The sequence below is a fragment of the Pseudorca crassidens genome, chromosome 7 (assembly GCF_039906515.1).
Source record: "Pseudorca crassidens isolate mPseCra1 chromosome 7, mPseCra1.hap1, whole genome shotgun sequence".
Classification (NCBI taxonomy): domain Eukaryota; kingdom Metazoa; phylum Chordata; class Mammalia; order Artiodactyla; family Delphinidae; genus Pseudorca; species Pseudorca crassidens.
The window spans coordinates 106,318,926-106,332,764 of NC_090302.1; the positions used below are offsets into that span (position 1 = coordinate 106,318,926).

The window sequence follows — 13,839 nt, forward strand, 5'->3', positions numbered from 1 at the left end:
AAAGTATTCTAGAGTAGATAAAGTATCTATTAGCTCATTAAGTACATCTTTAGAGTCTAGTGCAGAGTGCCTTTAGCGTAAGCATTTTCTAAAATTTGGGTCAACCAATATTTCAATTAAATTCCTTCTGTTTTGGTTGACAGTTCTATAATCCAGTAAGTAGACATTAAGATAGATTTTCCTTGTTATTTAGGTTTTTTGTTAAACTTTTTTCTTCTCTCATTGGCTTTATCATATATCTAAAAGTCTCTGGAATAGGCCAGGTGGTGTGAACTGTAGCCTGAGTTGCTGCTAAGTAGCTGTGTCCTTGGGAAAGGGAAGGCACTGTGTTTGCTTTGGGCCTGAGTTTCCCTTTTTTAAAAAATACAATTTATTTGTTAATGGCTATTTTCTATAGCCATTAGAATGTAATTAAGCATCATGAGGCCAGGAATTTTTGCCTAATTTGTTCCTTGTTGCATCCTCTCTGCCTTGTACATGGTCTGACACATAGGGGTCACTCAATAAGTGTTAGTTGAATGATTTTTGTCTAAATGGTCTCCTGTTCTCTGATTGCACACCTAATTTATATCTCCCTCTGTAAACTTACATGTTTTTATCAACACTAGGATTTTATTTTCCCAAATGTGTATAAGGTGGCTGTAATTTAAAAATCTCAACCTTAATTAGTGGTAATTTAAAAATAGCTATTAAAGTATGATTGTAAATTGAATATAATCTTATTTTTCTCAAAATCTTTTTATTATGAAAAGAACATTTTTATACTATTATCTGTAGTCATAGTCTCTCTTCTCTGCGTTAGTCAGTTCTGCCATTGGTTTGAATTATAGAATCATTTTACCATACTGTGAAGCTCAATCCCCAGCAAATCTTCATTTCTTACTTATTCTCACTCCTGTCATTTTCTTACTTTAAAATTGCCTCTCCTTTGATGGTAATAATAATTGTGTGTGTAATGTGCCATAAATAGTAAGAAGGGCCTTAGTACGTCTTTAGTTGGTTAATATTATGACTGATGCAATAATGTGTTAAATCATCATGGAATAAATACCATGTATGACAAACCAAACTAATACATGACTAGACCATATTTTGCCTAGTCATTCTAGATAAAAAGATAAAGACAGCAGTCAAGCTGAAGAAAATGCTGTGTTATCCAATAAGGTCTTATTATCTGTTGATGATTTACAGGTAAGGTAGTTGTGTCATATTTGCACATATGATTTCAAGATTAATCATTTGTGAATGCTTTAACCTTCATGATTATAGGATTTAGTTTAAGAAAGTATGTTCTGGACCTCGGGCCTTATCCAAGAAGGGTTTACATATCCAAGTGGGGTAAAATTTATTGTAAAATACGTTTACTATTATGGTCTAGTAGTATGGTCTTTTAGAATGTCAGTTTATGAACTGAGGCATAATTCCTGAATTTAATTGTTCTTTTATGCTTCAGACATTGTCTGTGTTACTACAGTGTCAAAATTCTTCTCACATCATTTTCAATTACTGTTGGCCTGAGTCTGCATTCAGATTAGTAATTTGAAGTGAAAGATGTTCCTTATCCTGTGAACAGTTCTTCTGCTACATAGGAAAATTAATTCAGTTCTTACATGTTATCTTTTTCTGTTATAAAAGAATTGCTGGTATCATGGACTTAGATGACCTTTGTAGGTCATTTTAGCCATAATTTCATGATTATGTGCTTAAACTAGGTGAATTATAAGAAATAAAATTCGAAAATGACAGAATGTGTACCTTGTTTATGTTACTGCCACTGGAATATTGTTCTCAATATCCAAGAAAGCTTCTAATCTTGGCATTTTCTCAGTAAAATATTGTACCTTCAGTGTCATATGCATGATTTGATCCTGCTCATTATGCCACTATCATTCTGCTCTATAGGAGTCATACATTTTATTCTAGCAATTGTAGATCTTTTTACTTAAGGTATATCTTTGTATTAGGGACCTCTCTTGGTGCAAGGCACAGACATCTAATTTAAACAAGGTGAAGCATAAAGGGAAGTTTATGCTCTTACATAACAATATAGCAAGAAGAGCAGGAGTGGACTTCCGTGGTGGTCCAGTGGTTAAGACTCTGCGCTTCCACTGCAGGGGGCACAGGTTCAACCCCTGGTGGGGAAGAAGAGCAGGGATGAGGTAGGGGCTTAGGAATGACTAGAACAAGGGATATGAACACTGTAGAACTTTCCCCTTTGCTCTGCATTTCTTAGTATGCCTGCTTTAGTTTCCTACAAACTAGCTTCTTCTGCATGGTGAGGAATATACCAGACTAACATCTTCCCACAGCTGAGCACAGTTACAGTGACTGTCCATCTTCCTTCTACTCTAACCTGAATATTTTGAGGAGAACAAGGCTTGGTTTCCTTGTGTGCCCACGCTGTTGGCCAGAAGGTAGGGTATTTTGAGTGACATCCCCAAGAACATGTGATTGGAAACAATGAGGCATTCTGTGCAGACAAAATAATAGGTGCCTTCTGTTATATCCTTTTATGACTTTGGATTAAAAATGTTTCCCATAGTCAAGGAATCTGAAATAACATAATATTACATTGCTTCAGATACTGTGGAATCTTTAGTTCTGGTAGTTGTAATATAAGCTTTAGGATGGATACTTTTCAGTTAACAGGTTAAATTCTTGTAATTTATTTTAGTTTTATGCTAATATATACAGAGTGCTGTTCCATACAGAGAAACGTTTGAAGAATTATATACAGAATTCTATCTGCTCTGATATAAATGGGATAGGAAAATATCATAATTGATTTTTTTTGTCTGTATAATAAAACAGTCCTTGAAATCTCGTATCTAAACAAGGTCAGTTTATGGTGAATTTTGAAAGTATGAAGACCTTCAAAGCATGAAGTTAGCAATGGACAACTCCATTTTCAAGAGCAAAGAATAACGTACAGAAACCGGAATTTACCAAATCATTAAGTTAAGAGGTAAATTATTTGGATTACTAAAGGGATTTGGCAGCTACTTTAAAAAAATTTTTTATTTTTTATATTTTTGCGGTACGCGGGCCTTTCACCGCTGTGGCCCCTCCTGCCGCGGAGCACAGGCTCCGGACGCGCAGGCCCAGCGGCCATGGCTCACGGGCCCAGTCGCTCCGCGGCACGCGGGATCCTCCCGGACCAGGGCATGAACCCGCGTCCCCCGCATCGGCAGACGGACCCCGAACCACTGCGCCACCAGGGAAGCCCTTGGCAGCTACTTTTAAAAAGAACTTCCTAGGATTAAGAATTAATGTGTTACTAAGCACTTGATAGAAAGGACCAAGGGCTGAGGGTTAAGATAGAAACTGAAGTGTCAAGTGTCTCTTATAAGCCATTAGGAAAATGTTTACACAGCTTTTCCAACAAATTTTGAATGTAGTATACCTACTGAAAAATGTACAAATCAGTAGTGTACAACTTGGTGAATGTTCACAGCTAATGTACCTATGTAATGTAACTAGCATAGAACAGAACATTACCAACACTGCATAGCATTTTAATAATAGAGCATTTGTGTTAATAAGCAGGGTTCTTTGGACATCAGTTAGGAGAAAAAGTAAATGAGTTACTCTGGTTGAAAGTTTTTTTTTTTTCTCTCTCTCCCAACTAGCTGATGGTATGTTATGGGGGGTGTGGGGGAGGGGGTGGTATATGAAGCTAACAAGAAAATTAGCAGAGTACAGTTGTAATTGCCAAAGATTTAGAATAGCTAATAATTGGCAGCCGTCCAGGTGTCCGAAATAGAATGGCTAAACAAAACTGTGGTATATTCCTACAATGAAGTACTATTCAGTAATAAAAAGGAACAAACTGCTGATACATACAACATTGCAGATGAATCTCAAAAACTTTATACTGAAAGAAGCCTTACACAAAAGAGTACATAGAAGTTCCATTTAGATGAGGTTCTGGAACAGACAAAACTAATCTGTCATGGGAAAAAAATCTGAGCAGTGATTGCCTCTGAGGGAAGAGGACAGGGACTGACCAGGAAGGGGCATGAGGGAACTTCCTGGGGGTGATGGTAATATTCTGTAACTTCATAGGGGTTTGAATTTCACAGGTGGATGTACTTCTCAGAACTCATAGATGGTAAACATAAGATTTTCATATTTTATTTTATCTAAATTTTTCTTCAAGAGAAAAAATACCTGAACAAATACTGAGCTCTAATTAATGATATACATGTGGAAGTATTTAGGGGGAAGTGTACAGATGTCTGTAACTGATTTTGAAATGCATCAAAAGATGAGATGAATAGAGGGATGGATGCATAAAGGAATGGATGGATATGTAGTAAAGCAAGTAAAATGTTAATGGTAAAATCTAGGTCGTTAGTGTATGGGCATTCACTGTAAATTTATTTCAACTTTTCTCTGTGTTTAAAGTTTTACATTATAAAACCTTGAAGGAAAAAAACTAGGCAATCAGGAAAGAATGTAATTGTCATGAAAACAGGACTTTTATGATGAATAGCTTGTCACAAATGAAGAGGGCAAAAGAAAATGTTGGAAGAGGGCAAATAAAAAAAAAATATTGGAAGAGGGCAAAAGAAAATGTTTATAGGTATAAGGCAGATACTGTGGCCCATGGGCACAAATGACCTGCAGCATGTTATTTTAGGTCCACAAAATGTTTGTTTTTATTTTTAATGAGCCTGTCTCTAAAACTAGAACTGTTTCACATAAAAATTATAGATTTCTGCCTGCTTATTTTTTTTTTTTAAACATCTTTATTGGAGTATAATTGCTTTACAATGGTATGTTAGTTTCAGCTTCACAACAAAATGAATCAGTTATATATATACATATGTTCCCATATCTCTTCCCGCTTGCGTCTCCCTCCCTCCCACCCTCCCTATCCCACCCCTCCAGGCGGTCACAAAGCACCGAGCTGATCTCCCTGTGCTACGTGGCTGCTTCCCACTAGCTACCTACCTTACGTTTGGTAGTGTATATATGTCCATGCCTCTTTATCGCTTTGTCACCGTTTACCCTTCCCCCTCCCCATAGCCTCAAGTCCATTCTCTAGTAAGTCTGTGTCTTTATTCCTGTTTCACCCCTAGGTTTTTCATGACATTTTTTTTTTCTTAAATTCCATATATATGTGTTAGCATACGGTATTTGTCTCTCTCTTTCTGACTTACTTCACTCTGTATGACAGACTCTAAGTCTATCCACCTCATTACAAATAGCTCAATTTCGTCTCTTTTTATGGCTGAGTAATATTCCATTGTATATATGTGCCACATCTTCTTTATCCATTCATCCGATGATGGACACTTAGGTTGTTTCCATCTCTGGGCTATTGTAAATAGAGCTGCAATGAACATTTTGGTACATGACTCTTTTTGAATTTTGGTTTTCTCAGGGTATATGCCCAGTAGTGGGATTGCTGGGTCATATGGTAGTTCTATTTGTAGCTTTTTAAGGAACCTCCATACTGTTCTCCACAGTGGCTGTATCAATTTACATTCCCACCAACAGTGTAAGAGGGTTCCCTTTTCTCCACACCCTCTCCAGCATTTATTGTTTCTAGATTTTTTGATGATGGCCATTCTGACTGGTGTGAGATGATATCTCATTGTAGTTTTGATTTGCATTTCTCTAATGATTAGTGATGTTGAGCATTCTTTCATGTGTTTGTTGGCACTCTGTATATCTTCTTTGGAGAAATGTCTATTTAGGTCTTCTGCCCATTTTTGGATTGGGTTGTTTGTTTTTTTGTTATTAAGCTGCATGAGCTGCTTATAAATTTTGGAGATTAATCCTTTGTCAGTTGCTTCATTTGCAAATATTTTCTCCCATTCTGAGGGTTGTCTTTTGGTCTTTTTTATGGTTTCCTTTGCTGCGCAAAAGCTTTTAAGTTTCATTAGGTCCCATTTGTTTACTTTTGTTTTTATTTCCATTTCTCTAGGAGGTGGGTCAAAAAGGACCTTGCTGTGATTTATGTCATAGAGTGTTCTGCCTATGTTTTCCTCTAAGAGTTTGATAGTTTCTGGCCTTACATTTAGGTCTTTAATCCATTTTGAGCTTATTTTTGTGTATGGTGTTAGGGAGTGATCTAATCTCATACTTTTACATGTAGCTGTCCAGTTTTCCCAGCACCACTTATTGAATAGGCTGTCCTTTCTCCACTGTACATTTCTGCCTCCTTTGTCAAAGATAAGGTGACCATATGTGCGTGGGTTTATCTCTGGGCTTTCTATCCTGTTCCATTGATCTATATTTCTGTTTTTGTGCCAGTACCATACTGTCTTGATTACTGTAGCTTTGTAGTATAGTCTGAAGTCAGGAAGCCTGATTCCTCCAGCTCCATTTTTCGTTCTCAAGATTGCTTTGGCTATTCGGGGTCTTTTGTGTTTCCATACAAATTGTGAAATTTTTTGTTCTAGTTCTGTGAAAAATGCCAGTGGTAGTTTCATAGGGATTGCATTGAATCTGTAGATTGCTTTGGGTAGTAGAGTCATTTTCACAATGTTGATTCTTCCAATCCAAGAACATGGTATATCTCTCCATCTATTTGTATCATCTTTAATTTCTTTCATCAGTGTCTTATAATTTTCTGCATACAGGTCTTTTGTCTCCTTAGGTAGGTTTATTCCTAGGTATTTTATTCTTTTTGTTGCAATGGTAAATGGGAGTGTTTTCTTGATTTCACTTTCAGATTTTTCATCCTTAGTGTATAGGAATGCCAGAGATTTCTGTGCATTAATTTTGTATCCTGCTACTTTACCAAATTCATTGATTAGCTCTAGTAGTTTTCTGGTAGCATCCTTAGGATTCTCTATGTATAGTATCATGTCATCTGCAAACAGTGACAGCTTTACTTCTTCTTTTCCGATTTGGATTCCTTTTATTTCCTTTTCTTCTCTGATTGCTGTGGCTAAAACTTCCAAAACTATGTTGAATAAGAGTGGTGAGAGTGGGCAACCTTGTCTTGTTCCTGATCTTAGTGGAAATGCTTTCAGTTTTTCACCATTGAGGACGATGTTGGCTGTGGGTTTGTCATATATGGCCTTTATTATGTTGAGGAAAGTTCCCTCTATGCCTACTTTCTGCAGGGTTTTTATCATAAATGGGTGTTGAATTTTGTCAAAAGCTTTCTCTGCATCTATTGAGATGATCATATGGTTTTTCTCCTTCAATTTGTTAATATGGTGTATCACGTTGATTGATTTGCGTATATTGAAGAATCCTTGCATTCCTGGAATAAACCCCACTTGATCATGGTGTATGATCCGTTTAATGTGCTGTTGGATTCTGTTTGCTAGTATTTTGTTGAGGATCTTTGCATCTATGTTCATCAGTGATATTGGCCTGTAGTTTTCTTTCTTTGTGACATCCTTGTCTGGTTTTGGTATCAGGGTGATGGTGGCCTCGTAGAATGAGTTGGGGAGTATTCCTCCCTCTGCTATATTTTGGAAGAGTCTGAGAAGGATAGGTGATAGCTCTTCTCTAAATGTTTGATAGAATTCGCCTGTGAAGCCATCTGGTCCTGGGCTTTTGCTTGTTGGAAGATTTTTAATCACAGTTTCAATTTCAGTGCTTGTGATTGGTCTGTTCATATTTTCTATTTCTTCCTGATTCAGTCTTGGCAGGTTGTGCCTTTCTAAGAATTTGTCCATTTCTTCCAGGTTGTCCATTTTATTGGCATAGAGTTGCTTGTAGTAATCTCTCATGATCTTTTGTATTTCTGCAGTGTCAGTTGTTACTTCTCCTTTTTCATTTCTAATTCTATTGATTTGAGTCTTCTCCCTTTTTTTCTTGATGAGTCTGGCTAATGGTTTATCTATTTTGTTTATCCTTTCAAAGAACCAGCTTTTAGTTTTATTGATCTTTGCTATCGTTTCCTTCATTTCTTTTTCATTTATTTCAGATCTGATTTTTATGATTTCTTTCCTCCTGATAACTTTGGGGTTTTTTTGTTCTTCTTTCTCTAATTGCTTTAGGTGCAAGGTTAGGTTGTTTATTCGAGATGTTTCCTGTTTCTTAAGGTAAGATTGTATTGCTATAAACTTCCCTCTTAGAACTGCTTTTGCTGCATCCCATAGATTTTGAGTCGTCGTGTCTCCATTGTCATTTGTTTCTAGGTATTTTTTGATTTCCTCTTTGATTTCTTCAGTGATCACTTCGTTATTAAGTAGTGTATTGTTTAGCCTCCATGTGTTTGTATTTTTTACAGATCTTCTCCTGTAATTGATATCGAGTCTCATAGCGTTGTGGTCGGAAAAGATACTTGATACAATTTCAATTTTCTTAAATTTACCAAGGCTTGATTTGTGACCCAAGATATGATCTATCCTGGAGAATGTTCCATGAGCACTTGAGAAAAATGTGTATTCTGTTGTTTTTGGATGGAATGTCCTATAAATATCAATTAACTCCATCTCGTTTAATGTATCATTTAAAGCTTGTGTTTCCTTATTTATTTTCATTTTGGATGATCTGTCCATTGGTGAAAGTGGGGTGTTAAAGTCCCCTACTATGAATGTGTTACTGTCGATTTCCCCTTTTATGGTTGTCAGTATTTGCCTTATGTATTGAGGTGCACCTATGTTGGGTGCATAAATATTTACAATTGTTATATCTTCCTCTTGGATCGATCCCTTGATCATTATGTAGTGTCCTTCTTTGTCTCTTCTAATAGTCTTTGTTTTAAAGTGTATTTTGTCTGATATGAGAATTGCTACTCCAGCTTTCTTTTGGTTTCCATTTGCATGAAATACCTTTTTCCATCCCCTTACTTGCAGTCTGTATGTGTCTCTAGGTCTGAAGTGGGTCTCTTGTATACAGCAAATATATGGGTCTTGTTTTTGTATCCATTCGGCCAATCTGTGTCTTTTGGTGGGAGCATTTAGTCCATTTACATTTAAGGTAATTATCGGTATGTGTGTTCCCATTCCCATTTTCTTAATTGTTTTGGGTTTGTTATTGTAGGTCTTTTCCTTCTCTTGTGTTTCTTGCCTAGAGAAGTTCCTTTAGCAGTTGTTGTAAAGCTGGTTTGGTGGTGCTGAATTCTCTCAGCTTTTGCTTGTCTGTAAAGGTTTTAATTTCTCCATCAAATCTGAATGAGAACCTTGCTGGGTAGAGTAATCTTGGTTGCAGGTTTTTCTCCTTCATCACTGTAAATATGTCCTGCCAGTCCCTTCTGGCTTGCAGAGTTTCTGCTGAAAGATCAGCTGTTAACCTTATGGGGATTCCCTTGTGTGTTATTTGTTGTTTTTCCCTTGCTGCTTTTAATATGTTTTCTTTGTATTTAATTTTTGACAGTTTGATTAATATGTGTCTTGGCGTATTTCTCCTTGGATTTATCCTGTATGGGACTCTCTGTGCTTCCTGGACTTGATTAACTATTTCCTTTCCCATATTAGGGAAGTTTTCAACTATAATCTCTTCAAATATTTTCTCAGTCCCTTTCTTTTTCTCTTCTTCTTCTGGAACCCCTATAATTCGAATGTTGGTGCGTTTAATGTTGTCCCAGAGGTCTCTGAGACTGTCCTCAGTTCTTTTCATTCTTTTTTCTTTATTCTGGTCTGCAGTAGTTATTTCCACTATTTTATCTTCCAGGTCACTTATCCGTTCTTCTGCCTCAGTTATTCTGCTATTGATCCCATCTAGAGTACTTTTAATTTCATTTATTGTGTTGTTCATCATTGCTTGTTTCATCTTTAGTTCTTCTAGGTCCTTGTTAACTGATTCTTGCATTTTGTCCATTCTATTGTCCATTCTATCTCCAAGATTTTGGATCATCTTTACTATCATTATTCTGAATTCTTTTTCAGGTAGACTGCCTATTTCCTCTTCATTTGTTAGGTCTGGTGGGTTTTTATCTTGCTCCTTCATCTGCTGTGTGTTTTTCTGTCTTTTTATTTTGCTTATCTTACTGTGTTTGGGGTCTCCTTTTTTGCAGGCTGAAGGTTCATAGTTCCTGTTGTTTTTTGTGTCTGTCCCCAGTGGCTAAGGTAGGTTCAGTGGGTTGTGTAGGCTTCCTGGTGGAGGGTACTAGTGCCTGTGTTCTGGTGGATGAGGCTGGATCTTGTCTTTCTGGTGGGCAGGTCCACGTCTGGTGGTGTGTTTTGGGGTGTCTTTGGACTTATTATGATTTGGGGCAGCCTCTCTGCTAATGGGTGGGGTTGTGTTCCTGTCTTGCTAGTTGTTTGGCATAGGATGTCCAGCACTGTAGCTTGCTGGTCGTTGAGTGAAGCTGGGTGCTGGCTTTGAGATGGAGATCTCTCGGAGATTTTTGCTGTTTGATATTATGTGCAGCTGGGAGGCCTCTTGTGGACCAGTGTCCTGAAGTTGGCTCTCCCACCTCAGAGGCACAGCACTGACTCCTGGCTGCAGCACCAAGAGCCTTTCATCCACAGGGCTCCTTAATTTGGGATGATTCGTTGTCTATTCAGGTATTCCACAGATGCAGGGTATATCAAGTTGATTGTAGAGCTTTAATCCGCTGCTCCTGAGGCTGCTGGGAGAGATTTCCCTTTCTCTTCTTTGTTCTCACAGTTCCCAGGGGCTCAGCTTTGGATTGGGCCCCGCCTGTGCGTGTAGGTCGCCGGAGGGCGTCTGTTCTTTGCTCAGACAGGACGGGGTTAAAGGAGCCGCTGATTCGGAGGCTCTGGCTCACTCAGGCCGGGGGGTAGGGAGGGTCACGGAGTGTGGGGCGGGCCTGCGGCGGCAGAGGCCGGCGTGACTTTGCAGCCTGAGGCGCGCCGTGCGTTCTCCCGGGGGAGTTGTCCCTGGATCCCGGGACCCTGGCAGTGGCGGGCTGCACAGGCTCCCCGGAAGGGCGTGTGGCTAGCGACCTGTGTTCGCACACAGGCCTCCTGGTGGCGGCAGCAGCGGCCTTAGCGTCTCATGTCTGTCTCTGGGCTCCGCACTTTTAGCCGCGGCTCGCGCCCGTCCCTGGAGCTCTCTCAAGCAGCGGTCTTAATCCCCGTTCCTCGTGCACCAGGAAACAAAGAGGGACGTAAAAGTCTCTTGCCTCTTCGGCAGGTCCAGACTTTTCCCCGGACTCTCTCCCGGCCAGCCGCGGTGCACTAACGCCCTGCAGGCTGTGTTCACGCCGCCAACCTCAGTCCTCTCCCGGAGCTCCGACAAAAGCCGGAGCCTCAGCTCCCAGTCCCGCCCGCCCCGGCGGGCGAGCAGACAAGCCTCTCGGCTGGTGAGTTCCGGTCGGCCCGATCCTCTGCGCTGGAATCTCTCCGGTTTGCCCTCCGCACCCCTGTTGTTGTGCTCTCCTCCGCGGCTCCCAAGCTCCCCCACTCCGCCTCCCGAAGTCTCCACCCGCGAAGGGGCTTTCTAGTGTGTGGACACTTTTCCTCCTTCACAGCTCTCTCCCGCTGGTGCAGGACCCATCCCTATCCTTCCGTCTCTGTTTAGTTTTTTCTTTTGCCCTAACCAGGTACGTGGGGGGTTCCTTGCCTTTTGGGAGGTCTGAGGTCTTCTGCCAGCGTTCAGTAGGTGCTCCGCAGGAGTTGTTCCACGCGTAGATGTATTTCTGGTGTATCTGTGGGGAGGAAGGTGATCTCCGCGTCTTACTCTTCCGCCATCTTCTGCCTGCTTATTTTAATTTTATTTATTTTAAAATTTTATTTATTTATTTTTGCCTGCGTTGGGTTCTCTCTAGTTGCTGCCAGTGGGGCTACTCTTTGTTGTGGTGCGCGGGCTCTAGGCACGCGGGCTTCAGTAATTGTGGCATGTGGGCTCTACAGCACAGGTTCAGTAGTTGTGGCGCACGGGCTCATTTGCTCCGCGGCATGTGGGATCTTCCCGGACCAGGGATCGAACCTGTATCCCCTGCATTGGGAGGCGGATTCTCAACTGCTGCGCCACCAGGCAAGTCCCGCCTGCTATTTTTAAAAGGACTTAGAAGACAAAGCAGTCATTGCAATAGAATAGAGACTCCAAAGGTAGATACAGATTTTTGTGGAAATTTTGTATATGATAAAGGTGGCATTTCAGACCAGTGGAGAAGAGATGTATTACTCAGTAAAGCATATTGGACAAATGAGCTATCCATTTGGGAAAAGATAAAGCTCAAATCCTTTCACACTCATTAGGTAAATATAAATTCTAGATGGAGCAAAGCTCTTAAATATAAAAAACTGTTACTAGAACCACTAGTCCATCAGTAGGTTTTATCTAAGTGGTTTAGGAGATTTAAAAAAGGACAAAAGCCTGTGTCCCATATCATTTGATTCCAGTAAGTCCTGCCATATATTGGAAAGCAGAATGATGCATGCTTTTGGAGTCAGTAAGGTTTAAATCTTTTCTATGTCTTAATCAGACTTGTTTGCAAGCTACAAAAGCATTGTGAGCCTTAGTTTCCTCAACAATCAATCAATCAATGTAAAACTTAAAAGAAAAACTACAGAGGGTTGTCGTCAGGAACTGAGATTATATTACCTGAAACTCTTGCCCAATGCCTGCCTAGAGTGCATGTTCAATAAATTTTTAGTATAGAGGGATAGAGAAATAGATCTCCAACAGCTTAGGGGAACTGGCCCAGAGCAGAAATTTACCTGGAAAGGATGAGAAAATTCTTTGACATTTATTTCCATCAGCAGGCACTTACTGAGAGCCTGCTGCATGCCATGCAACCTATTCGGCACTAGAACTATAAAAATAAAAATAGAAGAAATTCCCACTTAAAAAAATCTTAAGAAAGTCAGGTTTTATAAGAAAGGAATTCAAGTAGTGAGAATTTTTATGATATTTGACAGCTCCCTTGAACTTAATATTGTTATTGACTCTGAGACATTTTCTGGTGTGCTACAGTATCTTGTGTTAGTTAAAGGAAGCATAATGGAGAAGCAATTTCCTAAGAAAAATGAACAGTTCAGTTTGGCCACAACCACGAAAGATCCATTTCTTGGGATAACTATTAAGAGAGAATACATTACAGAGATGAAATACTCATGAAAATGCAAAGTGGTGGGTAAAATGGTGCTTGATAAATTTTTTTGTGTGCCTCTCTTACTTTTCCATTTAAATATTCTTGCTGGTTATTAGTATTTCCTTGGGCTAAGCTTACCAAACTGTTTGTCTACAGTAAATGAAGTCACAGAGTTCCTAGGTCAGTTTTGCTGATAAAACAAAATATTCCTGTTATTATAATATGATAATAATAATGTCTTAATCATTTTCAGTAAAGAAGTTGATATAGAAATATTTTATCTTCTGTGCATTCTCAATACAAAATGATATATTCCTTGGTAGATATTGTAAATAAAGGAACTTTAAAAAAATTTTTTTTGTTTTAGTTTGCTGGAAACCATGTCTCACTATACAGATGAACCCAGATTTACCATAGAGCAGATAGATCTGCTTCAGCGCCTTCGACGTACTGGAATGACTAAACATGAAATTCTCCATGCCTTGGAAACTTTGGACCGTCTTGATCAAGAGCATAGCGACAAGTTTGGAAGAAGGTCCAGCTACGGAGGAAGTTCATATGGGAATACTACCAACAATGTTCCAGCATCTTCCTCTACAGCTACAGCTTCCACACAGACCCAGCATTCTGGAATGTCCCCATCACCTAGCAACAGTTATGATACCTCCCCACAGCCTTGTACTACCAATCAGAATGGGAGGGAGAATAACGAGCGATTATCCACATCCAATGGAAAGATGTCACCAACTCGCTACCATGCAAACAGCATGGGTCAGAGGTCATACAGTTTTGAAGCCTCAGAAGAGGACCTAGATGTAGATGATAAAGTAGAGGAATTAATGAGGTTAGTTCCTTTCTTATTCAGAGTCCTCCAAATGTTTATATTCTTAAGACTGATTTTGAGTAATGAAGCTGTATTT

General features: G+C 39.4%; 1 protein-coding gene across 9 annotated transcripts in view; it reads left to right on the top strand.

Annotated features, from left to right (window-relative positions):
• Positions 1-1,057: 1,057 nt before the first annotated feature.
• HMBOX1 (homeobox containing 1) overlaps positions 1,058-13,839 on the top strand; it is a 109,401-nt gene continuing 96,619 nt past the window's right edge. For all 9 annotated transcript variants that reach the window (XM_067745285.1, XM_067745288.1, XM_067745286.1 and 6 more), the window contains exons 1-2: positions 1,058-1,191; positions 13,287-13,763. In XM_067745285.1, the coding sequence (XP_067601386.1) occupies positions 1,145-1,191; positions 13,287-13,763 (524 nt within the window). In that variant the 5' untranslated portion in view covers positions 1,058-1,144. The remainder of the gene's footprint in view (positions 1,192-13,286; positions 13,764-13,839) is intronic.